General features: G+C 36.5%; 1 protein-coding gene across 38 annotated transcripts in view; it reads left to right on the forward strand.

The window, feature by feature from the left end:
- agrn (agrin) overlaps positions 1 to 22,232 on the forward strand; it is a 444,147-nt gene that overhangs the window by 350,706 nt on the left and 71,209 nt on the right. For 36 of the 38 annotated variants that reach the window (XR_012398373.1, XM_073938578.1, XM_073938589.1 and 33 more), the window contains 5 exon segments: positions 3,983 to 4,099; positions 8,670 to 8,834; positions 9,440 to 9,583; positions 12,128 to 12,252; positions 12,335 to 12,440. The exons of the other annotated variants lie outside the window; for them this stretch is intronic. Coding sequence is in view for 35 of the 36 variants with exons in the window: in XM_073938578.1 (XP_073794679.1) it covers positions 3,983 to 4,099; positions 8,670 to 8,834; positions 9,440 to 9,583; positions 12,128 to 12,252; positions 12,335 to 12,440 (657 nt within the window). In the remaining variant the exon portion in view is untranslated. 38 annotated transcript variants of the gene reach the window in all.

The raw sequence follows: 22,232 nt of genomic DNA on the forward strand, positions 1-22,232 counted from the left end.
TTTTGGGAGAATTCTATGTCACTTCCAGTCAAAAAAATAAATTAATTTAAATTTAAATTAAATTAATAAAAACTTGCTGGTTGAATAAAAGTAACTTTAGTTCAGAATTTGCCATGGGTATGGAATATTTCGGGCTTGACTTTAAAAGAATAAATAATCTTACTATGTCATACTATGCTACAAATGAGAGCAAAATATACATATATATAAAACTTCAACCCATTATATTTTAACTAGATGTCAAAGCAGAATTTCTAATAATATCATTGTTAAACTTTTTTTCATGTGATGTTTTAATTTTTATATATACTTTTAAAGATACATTTTTTTGTGTTTTTGCTTTTATTATTATAGGATAGTGTGTAGATAGGAAATTAAGTTGGAGAGAGAAAGGGGAATAGAATTGGGAACGGTCTACGAGCTTGGACTCAAACTCGGGACACCTGAAACCCTATACTGTATATCGGTCAACTGATCACGGTGCTATCTGTGCCTAACATAATATTTTTATTTTATTTAACTGTTCAAGTTACAACAACACAACTTACATACACTTAATCATCATTCATTTCAAAAATAGAATTTATTCAATCTAATCAACTGGCTGAAAATCACCTTCAGAACATTACCAGAGCCACTTTAATCTCTATTTCAGTATAGTGTGACATCACATTCTTATTAAGTTTATATTAACAACTTGATATTATTGGACATCCATTTCATTAACATCACCGATGATCCATGATTAACAATTAAATAAATAAGCAAACGACAACCCGAGACGATCAGTCACACTCTTAGCAGCACCTTGTTGTGTCAGGAAAAATTGTGTTGTAAAACAAATGAGTATAGTGGGAAGATGGTGAAGAATCACAGCGAGACGAGAAGAAAGGATCAAATTAAAAGCACCTTTGTCATAATAGACTCACTACAGAGAGGAGAAGTTTAATGAGGTGTGGACAAAACCCATCTCTGGAGCCACAAAATGCTATGAAAGGCACTGCGACACATCACTATTATATGTACACATCTGATTTACGACAACCTAGTCCTCTTCGCTCTGAACTGCGAACCACAAACTTGCTACCTTACAACCATCCGGCTCAATGGCCTAGAGAAGAAGTGCAAAAGACAATAGGGGAAAAAATGACAACATGGAAAAGACAAATTGGTACCTGCCATCTGCCTCCAGCACAATATTACAGTTAAACACCGAAACAAATTTCCTCCGTATGAGAGCTGGAATGGTGTAATTAGGTTACCGTTGAAATAGATTGCATCAACAAAAAATATTAAAGTTTATATATAGATGTAGATGTCTTGACTTTCACACTGTTTCTGAATGTGTATCTTTTATTTCTCTTGCTTTTTAATTGCAATGTGTTTTGTTATTGTTGTTCTACAGTATATGTGGTATTATTTTTACAGCGCTTTGGTCAGTCTTGTGGCTGTTTTTAAATGTGCTTTATAAATAAATGAACTTATTTATGAACTTATATTATGTTATGTTATGTTATGTTATATTGTATTATATTATATTATATTTTATTATATTATATTATATTATATTATATTATATTATATTATATTATATTATATTATATTATATTATATTATATTATATAAACAGATAAATTGAGTTGTGCAATTGAGTTGTGCAATTGAGTTGTGATTAATCATAATTTAAGATTAAATATTTGATTGAAATTTTTTTTTTTCGTTATTTGTTTGTTTGTTTCTTCTTGTTTTTTTATGCACCCAGAAACATTAAAATGATCAAAGTTGCCATAAAAATTTATAAATATAGTGAGAATCTGTTTTATTTATATAATGCAATAAAAATATTAAACAACATTGTTTTTTAGCATTTATAATATTAAGGCCAAATCCCAATTCTACCCCCTAGCCCTTCCCCTTACCCTCGTTTTGTGCATTCATGTGAAGGGGTAGAGGTGTCGACATTTGTCTTTAGCTTGAAGGCGTAGGGCTAAGGGAAAGGGCTACAGTAGGTAGCCCTTAGAACAGAGTTTTTTCAGCACAACACTCGAGACCAAAGGGTATGAAAATTTCCCAGAATACACCATCTAGAGTGGCAGCATGGCTGCACATGGAAGTCAGTAGATGCACAAATTACTATTTTTTGTCAATATTACAAATTTTTACAACAAACAAGCATATGTTTCAAAACAATCATAACCACGTTCGTGTTTTACTGTCATGCTTGAAAAAAGCGCGAAAATAAAAACAGCTAAATCTGTAATCCCTAATAATATCTCCTGTATAGCAGTCCCACAGCATTCTTTCACTCAATGACATTCAAATACCCTGTCAGAAAAGTCTAGTGGCTTGGAATCCCCTTTTTAAAGTGTCTGCTATAATGTTAATGTTGTTTTTGTACAGTACAGTTATGAGCTTATTGCCACAATATATCATCATGATAACATAATATTGTTGCCTTCAGTGATTTCCTGAAAATAAATACATAAATACCCCCCCCCCCCCCCCAAAAAAAAAAAAAAACACAACTGGAATAACTACAGCAGTCGCAGTCATCTGATCTCATATGAAGCAAGAGATTGCGATAACATATGATGATGTGTGCAGGTGTTGTAGTGCTGTCGCATTTCTTAGGGGTAAATTTTGAAGCCCTTCCCCTTTGCACTTCATTTCAAGGGGCAAAGGGAAGGAGTAGGGGTACAAAAACAGAATTAGGAGTGGGCCTAAGGGTGAATTCACATTGGATCATTGACATTTTTGGTTCATTTAAAACAAATTCAGCTACAAATCATTTAATTAAGTGTGTCATCTGAACTTTGAGAATAAACAAACAAGCCACCCCGACACAGGTGAGTGGGCTAAACACACCACCTGTAGAAAACACACTCATTCATCTCATTAACCAACACAAACACTGCACATTTATGAAGTGTGCTTCACACAGGTGAGTGGGCTTGACAAACCACCTGTAGAAACTCTCCCTCTCTCAAATAATAAAAAAACATCTCTTACCCTAGCACTAAATTATCTGAGAACAAACAAGTTACTTTGTATAACTAGCACTTCTTATTTGTATTACATCATATTGTTGAATCATTGAATGCCTCCTCAATTGTAGGTCACTTTGGACAAAAGTGTTTGCTAAATGTAAATGTAAATGCTCCAAAAACGTGTGTTGAAACGTGTATGGTTGCTCTTAGACTATCTAAATTGTACCAAAACAGCATGTTATGTCACAAAATATGTCGAAAAAAGGACAGAATTCTCAAACACACTAGTTTTTTATTATTATTATAGTTACAATGCCGGCCATTACAGTTGAATACAACAAACCTGCCACCTCACAACCATTTGGCTCAATGGCCCAGAAAAGAAGCGCTCAAACAGAAAAACTGAGCGAGGAAAAAAAAATGACAGCACGGATTAGACAAATAGGCACCTGCCATCTGCTTCCAGCACAATATTATAGTTAAGCACTGAAAAAAAAACTTCCTCCGCATGAGAGCCAGAATGGTGTAATTAGGTTACAAGGAGAGTGTACTGACTTCCGTGCGTCCTGATTTGCGCTCCTGTGCATTTGCGTCCATAAGTACGGAGTCCATAAATCTTTGTTTGACACTGCAGTGTAGGTGTAAACGGCGCTAGAACAAATGGAGACAACAGGCCCCTGAGAATGTGTCAAATGTCACCCACCATACATTCGACAAGAGGCCTATTGTTTGTTTTCACGGCTGGTAATAGCATCATTTTTTCCTGATTTTGAATTGGTGTCAGGATTTGTAAATAGAATTGTTATCTGGCAGCCAGATGCAGGCTCTCCCACCTCTTGCTCCTTAAGCGATTCTTATTGTGTTGTACTAAATTGCATTTCAGCTTGAATTGTTTAGTTTAATTTGTCTTAAGAATGCTGTGGATCTCAATATGTCTCTCTCTCTCTGTTTCTGTGTGTGTGTGTGTGTGTGTTTGCTGTGTATCTTCTTTCTAGCTATCGTATCACCACCTCCAGAGCTTGTTGCCTCCCAGCACTGTAGCCAAACAGTTTATGGATGTTGTGAAGATAACAAGACCGCTGCCCTGGGTGTTGGACTGGCTGGATGTCCTAGTACGTATAACTGTATCTATTGAGTAATGTAGTGCTAAAGGGGGGGGGGTATATTATATTATATTATATTATATTATATTATATTATATTATATTATATTATATTATATTATATTATATTATATTATATTATATTATATTATATTATACACTCACCGGCCACTTTGTTAGGTACACTTTACTAGTACTGGGTTGGACCGCCTTTTGCCCTCAGAACTGCCTTTATCGTTCGTGACACAGATTCAACAAGTCACTGGAAATATTCCTCAGAGATTTTGGTCCATATTGACATGATAGCATCATGCAGTTGCTGCAGATTTGTTGTCCCATGATGTGATTCTCCTGATCCTCCACATCCCAAAGATGCTCTATTGGATTGAGATCTGGTGACTGGAGGCCATTTGCGTACAGTGAACTCATTGTCATGTCTCATTGTCCCAAAGTGTGCCAGGAAAATATCCCCCAGACCATTACACCACCACCAGCCTAAAACGTTGATTCAAGGCAGGATGGATCCATGCGTTCATGTTATTGGCGCTAAATTCTGACCCTACCATCCGAAAGTTGCAGAAGAAATCGAGAATCATCAGACCATCCAACGTTTTTCAAACGATTCTCTGTAAACCCTAGAGATGAGTGTGCGTGAAAACTCCAGTAGATCAGCAGTTTCTGAAATTCTCAGACCAGCCCTGTCTAGCACCAACAACCATGCCATAATCAAAATCACTTTTCTTCCCCATTCTGATGCTCGTCATAAACTGCAACAGATAGTGTCTTGACCATGTCTACATGCCAAAATGCATTGAGTTACTGCCATGTGATTGGCTGATTAGACATTTTTGTTAATGAGCAGTTGGTGTACCTAATAAAGTGTGTATATAAGTGTATATGAGAAGTGCATTTGAAAAATATGACAAGCAATTTGGATAGGAGAAATTAATCTAAGATATTGATCACTTTTAGGCAATAAAAGTTTATTGGATGAATTGATTTTTACGTATTTATGTTTGGAATAATGTAAAGATATTTGATAATAAATCTAATGATATCATGATTTAAATGCCAACTTGTACCCGTTGCACACTTTTTTAACCCATTTAATATGTCAAATTTTATATTATATTTATTATATTTATATTATTTATATATAAACTTGTCACAGCGTCTATATATTGCTGTTCTATATGTGACTTGTCATTGCAATGTATCTTTTCAGTTTTCAAAAATGTATTTTGGGTCTAATAGACTTTAAAGCTAAAGCAAAAAAGGAGACTTCAGCTCACATCTGCTTGAGTCTTCCTAGTCCACTGAGTCCTTCAAAACCCCATTACTTATTCTATTTTCCATTTAAATCAGCTGATTCTCCACCATTAATTTCTAACTTGTTTTTCATGGAAAATCCCTCCCTCCAGTGGGTTTTTAACAATCGTATGCATTCAACATGCATACATTTTTGATCATGTAAGAACAATTACTTGTGTGTCATATGATGTCCTTCAAATAGCAATATCATTGTTTTCGACCTCATGATCCAGTATATAATTAAAAGCATATGGTTAATTGCTTATGACCAACCAAGAGTGCATGGCAGATGGCAGATCTTAAGTCCATCTAGGTAAAAGGTCAAATCGAAATGCATACATTCATGCATTTTTTATGTGTTCAGGTTAATTTAGTAATATTAACAAAATACAATACAGTTCACTCTCTGGTGATTTGAAGTTCTTCATTTCTAAGTTGCTTTGCATAAATGAAAGCGAAATTCTCTAAATGATATATGTAAATGTCATTTAATTTTAAAATCTGAAGCTCATTAATTGCTTTGGTACTTTTTTGTAAGGGGAAGTAAAATGCACATATGATAATCATGTTTTGCTTAGCATTAGCACAGCTTTTTGTTTTACCTTCAGGCATAAAAATGATAGTTTGAACATTAAGTGATCCAGGAAAAGATGATAATAAACAAACGAGAACACACCCTAAGAAATATTTCTTGAGCACCAAATGTACACATTCAAATAGTTTCTAATAATTCTAGAAATAATTGATAATTGCATTTAAAATATATGATAAATTGATAATTTGGCAACCTTAATAATTTTAAGTTTTTTGGAAAAAATAAATATAACCTTGGTTTAGATAAGAGAGCTATTTTAAATTAATGAACATTCTTATTCATATTAATGGTGTCATTAAAAGTGTTTCTTACATATCTTGTGGTAGTAAAGGCCTCGAACTCTGTCCTAACAAGGCTTAATGAATAAAAAGCAGGGATGTGGGATCTGAACTGAGAAGAGAGCATGTTATAGGTTTATGAATGTTAATTAGATGATGTAACATTTGTCCAACAGTTGCTGAAGCAAATAAGTCTTCCCTAGCCGTATTAGAAATTGAGCATTCATTCTTTTTATCCACTGTCAATGCAAATGGTTTAACCTAACATTTTATACCGCCGTTTTTTCTTTGCTATATGGCCAATAACAATTAAATGGAAGTCATTTATATCTCTCTGTAAGAATGTAAATGTAAAACATTATATATATTTTTAATTATGCAGAAAGGAAGCAAACAAAGCATCTGCATGAACCTATGTGGTCCTCCTAATGATTTGTCTCTTATACTGTAAATTAAAAGAGTTATGAAAGCTTGTTTTCTCCACTGCATAAAAATAATTAGTGGTTTATTTCTTATAACTCTCTAAAGAAGTCAGAATTGCAAATAAGTCAGATTTTCAAGTTATCTGCCAATAAATTTGACAATTTTGTGTAAATATTTTTTAATTCTTTCTTAATAACTAGTAAATATAAGGAGGCAATTCTGACAATAGTGAGAATTCAAAGTCAGATTTATGAGATAAAAGTCAAAATTATTTTTTGTATTATTAATTGTCTTCCGTAGGAGTTATACTTTATGTAAAATTCAGAAACCTTTGCTATTAGTGACACTGGTGGCCATTACATGAACTGCAGACATTAACTTTTTACTTGTGCTTGATGATTTTGATTTGAATATGTAAATATGTGCCTTGTGTTTTCCACTCAATACCAAAATAAACGCAAATGGCAACATAGATAAAACAGTGGAAAAGAAGGGATCTGACCATAGTAATTTACAGTAGATATGCTTACACAAGCTCTTCAGTTGACTGGCATCGTGTCATGTCTATGAAGTCAATAAAATAAAAACAAACAACATAAGAATAGTTAAAGTACATTCAAAACTACTGACTATATGGTTCTGTGTGAAGCTATAGTTTGATCCATTTTCTTGTGTGACAATAACTTTATAGTAAGGAAATCCTCTTTCTGCGTTATCTGAAAACATTGTAATTGTTTTAGATGCTTTCAGAAATGTGTAAACTGATTTTATGGTGAAGGACTTGGGATGTTTTTGCCAGGTAATTCTAAAGAGTGTAACATTTACACACATTTATTAATGCATCTTGAACGATTATAATATAATAAGCTTACAAGACAACCTAGGAAGTCTGTAAACATTAAATTTTTACAGTTTCCTTATAAGCTGTTCACTAATTAAATGGAACATCACATTTTAGATTATGAAATCCACTAAAGGATTTACTCTTTTTTGGAATTCCTTGGCAAAAAATACCTAATACCTAAAATTCAGTTTACAGGCTTACACCATAGACTGTAAAAGATATGGACTTAGTATCCATGACGTCATCTATAAGTTTCTAAAGAGCGCAAATGAAGCTACAAGTAGGTGTGGCCAAGATTCGCCATTTTGTTCGCGCATCATCACGACGACTTTTTTTGGTGGGGGACAAATACTTAATTATTAATTTCCTGCGACTCGTGTATGTTCTGACCATTTGTGTTTAGTTGTGTACTATATCATTAAAATGTTTAGTCTTCAAACAAACACTGTTATAATACATCGAGCCACTAAGCATTGTTTTTATGACATTTTTTTCCACAGGAGGAAAACAAATTAATGATAAAAAAATAAAAAATAAAAAAAAACATTTATAGAGATGGTATAAGTACTCACCTGGGAAATGGAGGCCACTTAAATGGTTTGTGAGCACAATAAAGTGCACACAGCATGCAATATATTCTGATAATTGTAGGAAATAATTCCAAAAGGCAACTGACTGTGTAAAGCCACAAAAAAACAACTCAAAAGTTTGACATATATGCAGAGTTCAGAAGCTAATCAGCCGGAATCAGCTGAGTTGACAAGGCGGCAATAAGTGAGACCTAGCAGTCAATCAAGTGGCCACGCCCTTAATTATGCAGACTTAATATAACTTGATATAAATGAAATGGATGAGTTGTAAAAAAAATAAGTTGGCCATATTTGCATTGGGGTCAATGGAGATGTGCTCTATTATGGAGCCAGGACTAGCAGAATTTTGATGAATTGCAGTTTCAGTACCTTCTGTATTAGCTTCATGACGGAGAGCAAGAGGTTGCTACTTGGCTTACACAGACAACCTTGGAAGTCCATAAAGATCTATTTTTTAGAAGTTCCTTAAAAGCTGTTCACACATTAATTGAACATCAAGTTCTAGATTGTGAACTCCATTAAAAACTTTTTTTTTACAGGTATGTGTCAGTGCAATCATTACGGCTCATACGGAGGCACATGTGACCCCTCGACTGGCCAGTGTTCCTGTAAACCTGGTGTCGGTGGACTGAAGTGCGACCGCTGTGAGCCCGGATTTTGGAACTTCCGTGGCATTGTCACAGAAAACATGAGCGGCTGCACACGTAAGCATCACTCTCCTCTCCCTATCCCGGCAATACATATATACAGTATGTGCTCTTAGGGCATTTTCTGTTAAATGTGTTAAACATTCCTTTCTAATCCCAAATCCGAAGTGACAAGCTACTCATTTAACGTTTGCCATCCGCAAATGCGATTTCTGTCAAAACAAGCATTTGGAGTTAAGCCTCCGAGCCACTGTGGGGTAATGGGAACTGCATGAGAGCACAACGTGGCCTGACCTATAAGTCCTGCCTACAGACCAATAACCCCCGTTTATGTGTGTTTGTCGGAAAAAAAAACAAGCGTGATTGAAACAGTTTGTGCTCCGTCCCAGGGGTCCTGGGAGCATTAGCACATTCTGCGAGCCACGTTTCGCTTTCACCCCTGGGCATCTTGACCCAGGTTTGAACTGCGGCGGTCATCGACAGAGCGAGCGCTATTGCTGGAGCTGTGGGGTCACGGATTGGAGCAACTCCAGATTGCATGCATTTGCCGGATGTGTTGATGTTTTTGTCGAAGTGAAATTGAAGAGAAAGAGACAAGGAATCTAATCAAAACTGTTGAAGCAGATAAGGCTGACAGGCCTCTTTCTCTTTCTCTTCATCAGCGTGCAACTGTGATGGAGTGGGTTCGGTTCGTGATGACTGCGAGCAGATGTCAGGCCTGTGCTCCTGTAAGCCTGGAGTTAAGGGCATGAAATGCAACGTGTGCCCTGATGGCAGCAAGATGGGAGTCAACGGCTGTGACAAAGGTAACGGCGGGCTTTTAATTAGCACAAAACTTAGACAATCTCTCTAGGATTACACTTCTAAGGTTGTGGTTTTAGGAAGTGTGTAATTAGGTCTGTTTTTTCGCAATGTTGGACACATGTAGAAGTGACAGCGATGCTTAATTAATAGCCTTTGTTGAGCAAAAGTATGCCGACTAATAAGGCTTTTGGTGTCAGGAAACGTGATGTTGTGGTAAGCTGTGAGGGGGGTGTGGGTTCGAATCTGACATGTGTGATAAGGGAAGTAAGCATTAGATGGTGTGAGGTAGTGATTAACTATTTGTTATTGCCAAATTGATTGATTAATTAAATTAAATTGGTCTTTTATCATTGTTATATTTGATAGACAGTATAGTGTAGATTGACCAATTATGAAGGATTACATGACCAGTTTACGTAGTGCTTATGCCATTATCTAATAATTATCAAGCATACAGATACAGCGGTCTCTTGTTATTCGCAGGAGTTGTAAAAAATAACCCGCAATAGGCCAAATCTTCAAAGTAGTCAGCTTTATTTTTTACTATTATTATATGTTTTAAGGCTGTAAAACCTGTTGCTACACACTTTTCTCAAACAGGCATTAACATTTCCACACTTTCCTCTCTTGTTTAAACAATCTCAAAGTTCAAACCTTCATAGAAAAGAAGTCCTGTGTTATAGAAACCAAAGATTATAGAAACCAAATAATCTTCAATTGTTTATTTGTAACTTGTAAACTTTGTAAACTTGTAAACATACAGTACAGCATTTCAGAGTAACACTGCTAACGATCAAAGATTTATGTTAATTTGGCAAGCTAAACGCATTCAATACTGTACAGGAGACACGGCACAGGGGAGAATGATTGACAGTGATCTACAGCCAGTCAGGACAAAGAACACAATGTGCTAATCATTACGCAGAACAAAATGCGCTGTGAAAAAAGCATGTCAAATCACAAAAATCCACGAAACTGCGAGGCTGAGAAAAGTGAACTGTGTTATAGTGATGGATCACTGTACATATCATACACACATATATACATATTAAAATATAGATTTTTATATATTTGCGTATTTGTTTTTAGGATATATGGATGGATGGATGGATGGATGGATTAGATTTTTTTGTGTTTTATTTTATTATTTTATTTTAAATTAACTATAATAATTCCAATCAAAGGCTTAGACAACATTGTTATATCTACATTAAAAGAAAAAAAGGCTTATAGATTTATTATGTGTAATAGAAGTAATACAAGTATATATAAAATGATACGCTATAATCTGATGAAATCAATGAAGTTCAAAGTTGAGTCTTCAAAAGCGCATCAGGGGTGACAGTGAAATTCTCTCCTGACGTCGCCCCCTGTGTCGGCTCGGTGAGAAATATGGAGTCACTGTCAGCTATTGACAGGAAGTGAAGAGCTTAATGAACCCAACAATCCCAGTGTTCCTGCCGCGTTCCTGCCAGATAAAAGCTGCCACATGAAAGTGCAGAAAAGGAAGCCAGTCAGTGCTGCAGGCCAGGCGGCACAGCCCAGCGCTCAGATGTCAGAGTAAAGAGAAGACTTCTGTGCCAGACAAGGTCCCGGCTCTGCTACTGATGCTAGGCCATCTTTCTGATGAATTTCAGTGGTGGATGTCATCGGCTGTGTGTTATAACATGTAGCCCATGCTGAAATGACCAGCAAATATTGCTTTTGGGAATGCTGGGATTTCACTTACATAAAAACAAACATTTCAGCGGCATTAGGTGACTATGGCTTAGGTTTGAGCATCTATAGTAGAGATCAAAATAAAAGAACAATTTATAAACATATCGTTTAAAGGGATAGTTCACCCAAAAATGGAATTTGCTCACCATGAGCTCACTCTCAAGTGTTTCCAAACCTTTATGAGTTTTATTTTTTGCTTGAACTCAAAAACATGTAACCTGTAACCATAAATGTGTTCTATACCTGCAACAAATACTACGAAATTCATGGCTTCCACAAAACAACTGATTTTGTGTTCAACCGAAAAAAAAGTCAAACGGATTTGACAACCGAAAGGTGAGAAAATAATAACAAATGTTGTTGTTTTGGGAGGACCATCCCTTAAAAACAAAAACCTTTATAGTTTCAGTCATTTCAGTTTTTACCATGATGGTAACAGTGTTTTACAAAATAACCAAGGCACAGGTGACCAAAATTTTAAAGAAGTGCAATGATAAAGCATTGATTAAATAAAAAATTTAAAATCTGAAAGTTACACAAATAAATTAGGCATAATTTCATCACTAAAGTGTACTTTGGACCAGTTCTGTATCCACACAAACAAGTTCCAAGATTTATAATGAGTGACCATCTTCTCATGTTATAGCCAACCTATTTTCAGAGGATTTAGGTAACTTGAGGTCACAAATAAATAGGATTAAATGGTGACAATTTAAGAAACAATTTAAGAAATGTTTTGCTGGTTGTTCTCCATTTTTGATCTCCACTGTATGTGCTTTTATACCCCAAACGTAGTAAATACAGATTATGCATTAACTATTCAACAGGACCTAAGGCTCCCAAGTCCTGTGCTGAGCTTGTGTGCCACTTTGGGTCTTCATGCGTGGAGGTGAATGGACAGGCTCACTGTGAGTGTCCTTCACCAGATTGTGATGAGAAAAACAAGACCAAGGTGAGCTCATATAGACCTGCACACTCTCAACACATGTTCTAATGATGCTTTCTATCTTAATAATTGGCATGTTTGTGGACAGGTATGTGGTTCTGATGGGGTCACCTATGCAGACCGGTGCCAGCTGAAGACCATCGCATGCCGACAAGATAAAGAGATCAAGGTGGAGCATTTAGGCCAGTGTAAAGGTGAGATTAGTCTGATGTACTCGGATTGGTTAAGTCATTGAACTGAGTGAACGATGATATTAATAAACCAAGATAAATAACTAGCTAATAAAATCACACAATGTGGTCTTGAATGAAACTGTAAAATTGTTTATAGAGAATGTTCTTTTGTGTTTATTTACTTGCTTTTGTTATTTTGTATTATTAATCGCCTGAATTTATTTGAACTTCTCTTTTTATAATTGTAAAGTTTTATTTATTATGTATAAGGTTAATATTTAACCTATATTGGTTATTAGTGTATGTGTGTGTGTGTGTGTGTGCGTGCGTGCTTGTGTGTGTGTGTGTGTGTATAGTTTAAGACAAAATTACAATTATTAGTTACAGTATGACATTTTTTACAGTATTTACTATTATTATTATTATTATTATTATTATTATTATTATGCAATCTACATCTAAAATAACCAACTTGCAATAGATATGTTATCGTTTCATATTACTTACACATGCGTATAACCTAATTATATATGAAAGACACTTGTCAGATTGTATTTTAGAGAGCAGGTGTGAGATTCAGTTGTGTCCTCTTAATTTTCTGTTTGATTTAGGCTCAATCTAATATGGACTGTCTGTCTGTCAGTATTTATACAGCGCAAAATCGCGTGCTATTAGAGGCGTGACGCTTTTCCTGTTGACATGGAGCTAATCCGCGAATCACAGCACATTATGTTAGCTGACCAATCAGAGCCTTTAGAGGGCAGGCCTTTTGGAGGAACTAGGAAATATGACAGTCATTTTCATGTTGGCTGAGTAGCTGTAAATAATCAAAGTAAGCTGTATGAAAAAATAACATGAAGCATGAGCACACATTGCTTTGCATCTTATAAACAACCAAGCCTTAAAAATACACTCTGGACCAGCCCTTTAAATAATTTCAAAGTAAATGTCTTTTTTGGGGGGGCTAATTAGCCAAACTTACATAGTTACTCGAATTAACTTAGTTAAGGCTATAAATTAAACTACTTGTATCTTGCAAAACTAGTAGAATGAATAGTCTTTATTATGCAAACAAAATATATTAGTTTTTTTAAATCTCTCTATTTAACAGCTCTTAGGAAATATTTAAAAAGTAATTAAAGTTTGACATTATGGCTAATAATAGAAAAACAAAATAAAATGCTTTATTTATTTCATTATTTTTTTTGTATGTTTCGTTTTTGTTTTCAATATTCTGTAATAACATGTTAATACTGTATACAGTTTAATACATGTGCATATAGACCAACGTAGTCTCAACGTATTTCCTGTTTTACATTTTTAATTTCCATAGCTTCAGAGAATCCAAAAAGAGCCACATATTGGTAAATATTGTAATGATAGCTGTTTTAGCATTAAGTTATGATTGATTTGCTTCTTGTTACGGTTATCAAATAGTTTCATAACAAACAGGAATTGTTCATGGGCCAATTACATCACCACATTGAAATGGTCTATATAGTGTTGTTTTAAAATTGTAAATCAAGTGATAAATACTGCTTAAGGAAATTGATTTTTGCAGTTTGTTGGTGTAAACTGAGTAGCTCACAGGCAGAAATGAGGTCACTGGGTGTGCAGTTGTCTATGGGATGTGTAAGATGTGGGTGGTGGGTGTTCAAGGAATCGGAAAAGCTTCCTGACAGATGCTCTCCTGTAGATAGAGCTGTGCAGCTTGGCTTCAGGCTGGTTTCTTTGAATCCCCTGGAACCGGGCGACATTTGAGCTGTTTGATTTGCATCACCCCTGTGTGGATTAGCAGAGTTAACGGCACAGTCTGAGCGAAGCACCTGCAATCCGCCGGCTGTGGAGAGAATGGGGTATCGCTGTCTTTCAGTCTTAAATCGCAGATCGCCCGCTCTGTTTATGTGTGAGCGAAGGGACCTGGTAGAAGGCCAAGGTTAAGACTTTCATGTCGGCTGTATGTAGGAAGCGCTGTGCCAGCTCATGTCAGGAGGTGTCCGCAGAGGACTGATCTGAGATGGACATAATGCGTGCTGGACATCGCCAGCTGCTGCTCTTTGGATCAGATCCAGTGGCAGGTGCCAGATATTTTCAACAGCAGCCTGTGCTGTTAATGCCACATAAGTGATTCAGTTTCATTGTCGACTGCTGCACCGTTTCCTGTATTTTTTTACACTACAGTACTGGCAGCAATGTTGCAATGCCAGTAAGTTACTGTAAAAATGGTTTACAGTACAGTTATTGTAATTTATTTTTACTGTACATAAACATTTTACCTTTAAATTTTTACAGTATTATACTGCATTATACAATCCAAAATATAACTCTCATTTTAATAAGAGTGTACATCAATGTACATTAATAATTGCATATTTGTCAATAAATGTGTGATTACACGATTACATAAATTCGCTAATATAATGTAAAGTATATTGCGATAATAATGTATCGCAATATAAAAAAAATAATTGCATTGTAATTATAATAGCTGTGCATTGTATTACATTATTATTTTAATATTAATTATAATTAATATCCTTATTTTCGTCCGTGCAGTGGCGCAGTAGGTAGTGCTGTTACCTTACAGCAAGAATGTCACTGGCTCGAGCCTCAGCTGGGTTAGTTGCAGTTGTGTGTGTGTGTGTGTGTGTGTGTTTTGTGTGTGTGTGTGTGTGTGTGTGTGTGTGTGTGTGTGTGTGTGTGTGTGTGTGTGTGTGTGTGTGTGTGTGATTGAGAGTCAATGCATGTTTCCCAGTGGGGTGCAGCTGGAAGGGCATCCGCTGCATAAAACAAATGCTGGATAAATTGACGGTTCATTCCGCTGTGGCGAATGAATAAATGAATGAATCCTTATTTTCATTTAAAAATACATTTTATTAGAAATAGTCATAATAATGTATAATATAAAATACAAATAGCTGCAAAAGCTTAGCTGCAAAATATTAAATGTATGTTAACATTGTGCAGTTTTGAAATTAATTATCAAAAATTGGTGTTATTTATATTATAATTTGAATACGAATTAGAGTAATATTTAGTTTTTATAAATAGGATTTATTTTCAAATTGTATCGATTAATTACATAAACTAAAAAAAGGCTTTTGCTGCATGTTTAATCTACTTATGTATAATTAATTAAAACAACACAATTCTAAAGTTTATTTTGGGACAACTTTTTTTTGTTTTAGGCTCAATCCACTCAAATTTGTAAAAAAAAAAAAAAAAAAGTTAACTAGGGATGTAAAGATTCACCTGACTCACGATACGAAACGATTCACGATACTAATCTCACGATTAAATCATCATTATTTAAATTAATTAAAACAAATTTAGGGTGATGAGCCCTTTCATTTTTTTCTTAAATGGTGCATATTTATTGCAAAATAATGAATTTTCTGCTAAAACTAAATTGCTATTTTAAAAAACAAACAAAATTAATAAAAAGAATAATATAAACTAAAGAAGACTCATTAATACAAACAAACTAAAACTGTGACTGTGCTCGGATTTTACATTTTTAAAAAGAAATATCAGCATATCTATGTTTTCTGCCATAAGCTGAGGTCTTTGCACATTTACAATGTCCCCGGCTGATGAAAGAACTCTTTCACTGGGAACTGAGATGGCTGGTGCAGAGAGGAAAACTATTCCTAAACCAGAGAGCAGTGTGTAGAGGAGGTCAATAGACCCTCTGACCCAGGGGACTGGCCACTGGCATAAAATACTGATTATAAAATTACTAATTGTATAGTAGGATAGAAACAGGAATGGAACATGATTATGAAGGTGAATAATTAATATTACTTGTATACTTAACTGGTATAAGTATCAGTGTGATACACCTAAGAAGTGAAATAATCTTGAACATTTTTAAATGTTCAATAATAATAATCAAATTATTAAAATATGCATAAATTAATTGAAAAGGGAGAGAATAAAAATACCTGGTTCTGTAACAAAACAGCTTTCTCTTTCAGTCTAATATATTCACATATATTAAACAGTCACATATATATATATGATTTTCAAATGACTCACGACGAATCGTTACATTCCGAAAGTTAACTTAATTGATTTGTGTTGAGACATTATGAAAGAATAGTGTGGAATCCAGCATTTTTTACAGTGCACAACACATTTTGAGTTCACCGCCCAATCGGTTTGTGCTGTGAACTGCAACTCATTATTTCAATATTTTAGTTTGTTTAGATAATGTTTTCAGCTCACATTTGCCTGCTCATAACACAGTGCAACATAAACCGATGTTTAGAGATCACGATTGGATCATCATCCCTGTAGTCATTAACCAGAGCACCTCTCTGTTATCCTCAGCTTCATGGCTTTACCTGCCTGTACAATAAAAATCCAGCTGCTTCTCTGGGTTTATTCAGGGATCTAGGAGGAAGTAAAGAGCGGGCTTAGGTTGGATCTTCACCAGCCTAGGGCGGAACTGGCAATGGCAGGGCCATTTATTAATTTCTTTTCCCAACATGTGGGGCAAAGCGGGCCCGCAAGTGTGCAGCCCTGAGGTGGAGGGGCTTGATCACAAGCTCATTTCACGTGTGGCTGGATGTGAATTAGCCGAAAGCCTGTCTTTCTCTCTCGATTTTTTTCCCGCTGATCTCTTGACGCTCTCCCATCAACAACTCTTCTTGATGACAAACGGTGCTATGAAATGCCACACGGAGTGTGCTACTCCTCATGTTGGCATAGCAGGCAGCAGATGAGGCAATCAGTGGCACATCTTGGTACATGACGCAGGGCGTTCGGGGTCTTGAATGGCTGAGAAACTTTTGGCTCACCTAGAGTCCAAGTCTTGGCAGTTCCCTGCGCTCACATATGGTGTCATCACCTGTACACTTGCTGCAAATTGGCAGACTACATATTAGCATATGGGAAATGGGCGGCTCTCGGCATTCATGTTAGTTTTGTTTATCGTTTTTGTTCTAAACAACCTTTTCCGGGTTCAAAATCAGTTTACTCCTCACAGTATAGAAAGGAATTTCACATCTGTCATTAGAAATGTATGGTGCAAGGCATGTCATACAGGATATATCTTTATTATGTTATTAATATTATAATCTGAAAAAAATATATTCATTAATGTTTTAGGTTAAATAATCTCAAATTGGTAGACTCCTGGCTGGGTCAGTTGGCATTTCTGTACGGAGTTTACATGTACTCCCTGTTTTGCCGTGGGTTTCCTCTGGGTGCACCAGTTTCCTCCATAATCCAAAGACATGCGCTATAGGTGCATTGAATAAACTAAACTGGCCACAGTGTATGGGTGTTTCCCAACTCTGGGTTGCGGCTGAAAGGGCATCCGCTGTGTAAAACATATACCGGAATAGTTTGCAGTTTATTGCGCTGTGGTGATCTCTGAAATAGAGACTAAGACGAAGGAAAATGAATAAATGAAATTGGTATACTACACATTAGCATGCATGACGGGTGTCTCTTGCCAAACATGTTATTTTTAGTTGTCATTTTTGACCTAAACAACATTTTCCAGGTTCAAAACCAGTTAATCTCTGTGTCTGAATACAAAAAAAAAATCAAATTATCCATCAGTGTGTAAAAAATTGAAATAGAAATGCATGGAAAATATCTGTTGCAACAGGCCTGACATTAAAATACACACCGTTTCAAAGGTCTGCTATGGTGAAATTGCTTACTAACCTTGTCTGTGCAAACTTACATCCAATTTTTCAGCTTCTCATTACCATGTAAAAGCGGTAAACCCTTCAAGGTACTATTTATATAGGAAAAAAATCCTCCCACGGGAATTAAGTCCTAACCTGGATTTTATCCGCCTACTGCATTAGTAGTAGCACTGCTGTAAGAATGTTTAAAACAACTTTACAGCTCACATTTTGTATATGAAATTTGATTTTGACATATAATTATGACACTAACAAAACAAAGACAGAAAACCTACAACTAAACAGACAACAGATTAATAACGCAGGCTAGCATACATTTTCGATTGTTTAAAATGGGTGTGCTGCATTTTTTAACATCCAGCATGATAAGATTGTGTTAGCCTATTTCATGTTTTGTTTCTTGTCACTGAGTCTTAATGTCACACTTTAGTCAGCCCACCAATTATTGTGGAGGAGGGGCATTTCCAGATCATAACAACCCAAGCCTCTCAACCAAGCTGTAGAAGCACTGTTAAACTGCCAAAGCTATGCATTTTGAGAAGAACACTGGCATTTTCAGCTAGACCTTGAGTCTAAAAATATAGTTTTTGTTCTAACTAGTCATCTTAATTTAACATATCGCTTACTTTTTAATTACAGCACAATGCACTGTGTAGCCCATTGAATCTCATTGGTTGGAAATTAATCACCATATACAGAAGCTACTGTACATATTTTAATTCTGATTGCCTATCGTGTCCTATATTATTCAATTTAAATTTATTTGGACATTTCAATTAAATGTATTTGCATAGTTGAAATTATTTTCAAAATAAATATTGTTTCAAAGCAGCTTTTCAAAATGTAGTAGATGTCAGCTAGTGAAGTGTTGTGCAGGTAAACCTTACTCATCTGAGCCCTAAAGGGTCTTTAGACCCCTTGGTAGAGCAACCGACTCCCATGCGGAAAGTCGCTGGATCAATCCCAGCTTGGAGTGGGTTGGATGGTGTAGGACCAGTGGGATGACATTGGTGCAGTGACCCGGATGGGACTGAGGTTTAGGGGGGTGGGTGTAGTGGAGGCCAGCTAGTGAAGTGCTGTGCAGGTAAACACCAGTCCTCTGAGCTCTAAAGGTGCTCTACTGACAAATGCTAGAGGCCATGGTTTTTAGCACACTGGGTAGAGCAACCGCGACTACCATGTGGAAAGTTGCCAGTTCAATCCCAGCTCGGAGCAGGTTGGGTGGTGTAGGACCGGCGGGGTTACATTGGTCTCGTGACCCAGATGGAAGTGAGATTTAGGAGTGTGAGTGTAGCGGAGACCAGCTTGTAAAGTGCTGTGCAGGTACACATCACTCCTCTGACGCCTTAAGGTGCTCTAGTGACAGCAGCTAAAGGCCATGGTCTTTAGCCTCCTTGGTAGAGCAACCGACTTCCATGCAGAAAGTCGCCGGTTCGATCCCAGCTTAGAGCAGGTTGGCTGGTGTAGGATCGGCGGGGTTAGATTGGTACGGATGGGAGTGAGGTTGTGAGGGAGTGAGATGAGGTTGAGGGAGTGAGTGTGTCAGAGGCCAGCTAATGAATTGCTGTGCAGGTAAACATCACTCCTCTGACCCCTAAAGGTGCTCTAGTGACAGACGTTAAAGTCCATGGTCCTTAGTCTCCTTGGTAGAGCAACTGATTCCCATGTGGAAAGGTGCCGGCGGGGTTACATACCATCCTGCATTACAATCATATTAGGAAAAGTTAAGGTTATCATTTATTATTTAATTTTATTTACATAACTTTAACTAATATCTTTTTATTATCATCATAGAGATACAAAACTTTCAGTGTAACCAGTTGTAGAAGTCTTAAACTTGTTTTTGCAAACTGAAGGACACAATTATTTTCTGCAGTGACATCACATTGTTGATAGAACTCAACTTGTTTTGAATCCTGAACAATGTCCTTTGCCCCTTTCATTTCATAGTTTATCGGCTTTTCTCTCTGCATCTTTCAACTTCCCTTCCGCCCCAAACTGCGCACTCGCTCACAGTGTTGTATGAAAAGACAGAAAGCCATCTTAATAACAGCCTTTCAAGAATAAGTATACGGCTATGGCGGCTGAAGATGACAATGATTTTTGCGTCTCCTAATTGTGCACCCTGCCTCTCTGAAAACCAAATGGAGCGTTAAACTTGATTAAGCCGAGCTGAATGCTCCCGTCGCCAGTCGCTCTCTTTCAACGTACATATTTGTGTCACAAAACCCCAAAGCAGGGGCGGGAGACTCAAAAGCCCACACCCCAGATCTCTCCTTTCCCTCACTTGGAGCTAACGCTACACTGAGCTCCTGAATGGCAGGTGCAGCCAAGTCGAAATAGGAAAACGCATGCCATGACACACGCCGATAGCATCGGTGCTCTCCCGCACAATGCTAGCGTATCAACACACCCGCTCCCTCTCAGACTGTGACAGCAGGGCTGATAGATGTAGTATTTCTGTAAGATATCGTATTTCACACCTCGTCAGCTACTCGCTGTTCAAATGCGAGATGATTAGCATGTAATTAAGAGCCTGCGGTAGCATGTTATCAGGTTCCCGTCCAAGCGAGGTTAGCCTGTACGCTAGGGACTCGCTAAAGTTGAGCACAAAGACACGGATGATTGAGCGTGTGGATCCCTCGGTCCCTATTGTGGCGGAATCTGCTCCTCCAATCGTCCATGCCACAGTTACTATTGTTATTATCCTAGCAGTGCTTACTTATTTATCAGAGAATATGCATCTTTGAAGAAGCTTTGGTAATGTCTTTTTTAAGTCTGAGCTCATCTGCTGCAGTGGAGAGGTTTGTGAGCGTGTTGACAAGGCTGCGGTGGTTGGAGCGTCGACGGATGCCTGCACCAAGTGAGGGCTTCCTTTGAAGCTGCAGCTAAACCCTGCTTTTCTGCCCTATTTATATCAATCATTCATCACTAGAGGCTCTGGCTGTCTGTGATTAAAGCCTCCCTACAGGAGGGCAACATCTGAATATGTATATATAATTCATATCTACAGGCACTCTCTCACACGCACAAGCGCACTCTCTCACAGATCAGCCGTATTCTGCAGTCTCTAAGCCAGTAGTGTATAAACACTTCTGGTCAAGAGTCTGTGTAATGATCGGTTTGAGCTTGCGGAAAAGCGAGCTTTTAAAAACCTCAAAGAATCACATCAGAAAGAAGCCAAGGAGCAGCTTGGTTCTTTTTACATGTGTTCATTAATTTAGTGGGTAATTTAAAGGGATAGCGCAGACAAAAATGAAGGTTACATCATTATTTTTTTCACTATGGTGTCATAGCATAGCTGTCTTACTTTTGAATGTTTTTTTTTTTTTTTTTTAGTTTAATGAATGCAAATCAAGACTTGGTATGCCTAGCTTCAAAAATAAACACACACACAAACACACACACCCAAACACAAATATCATGAAAGGGGTTCGTATGAAGCCATGCAACAGTTTTGTATTTAAAACAGACTAAATTTAAAGGGACTGTTCACATAAAAATGAATATTGCGTCATTATTTCCGCATTCTTTTGTCATTTTGAACTTGTTTGAAGAACATTCTGGCCACTGTTCTTCAGTAAAATGAAAATGAATAAGTACTTGGGTTGTCTTGCTTCAAAGGTACATACAGTACACTGTATATTCATCATGAAAGTGATTCACATAAGACTTCTAAAGTCATATAGTTTTTTTTTTTTTTTTTTGGTTTTTAAAAAAAGTATTTCTGTTATTTTCTTACTATTGTGTCATTCTGAGACTGTTTGATTTTTTAAAAAGTACAGTTTGAAGAAAATTCCTGCTGCTATTCTTCAGTGTAATGACAGTGAATGAGTGCTTAACTTTGAAATGACAAAAAAAGAGTGTGTCTTCTGAAAGCACAGAATCACTGCAGCAAAATTAAAAGTGACACTTCACCCACAACTGAAAATGCCGACGTTCTTTCGTCTGTAGAACATAAATAGATAGATAGATATTTTTTGACATATCTCAGTGTTGAAACCTATGGTTTCAAATGACATAGTTTATTACCATTTTTTTGTGTGTTTGTTTTCATTATTCACTGAAAATCTTATCAGTACACACTAACTTTCTTTGGTATGTTCACTCAAAAATTACTCTCTCCATAATTAAAATATTTTGTCTTACC

Source organism: Danio rerio, chromosome 23, assembly GCF_049306965.1.
Source record: "Danio rerio strain Tuebingen ecotype United States chromosome 23, GRCz12tu, whole genome shotgun sequence".
Classification (NCBI taxonomy): Eukaryota; Metazoa; Chordata; class Actinopteri; order Cypriniformes; family Danionidae; genus Danio; species Danio rerio.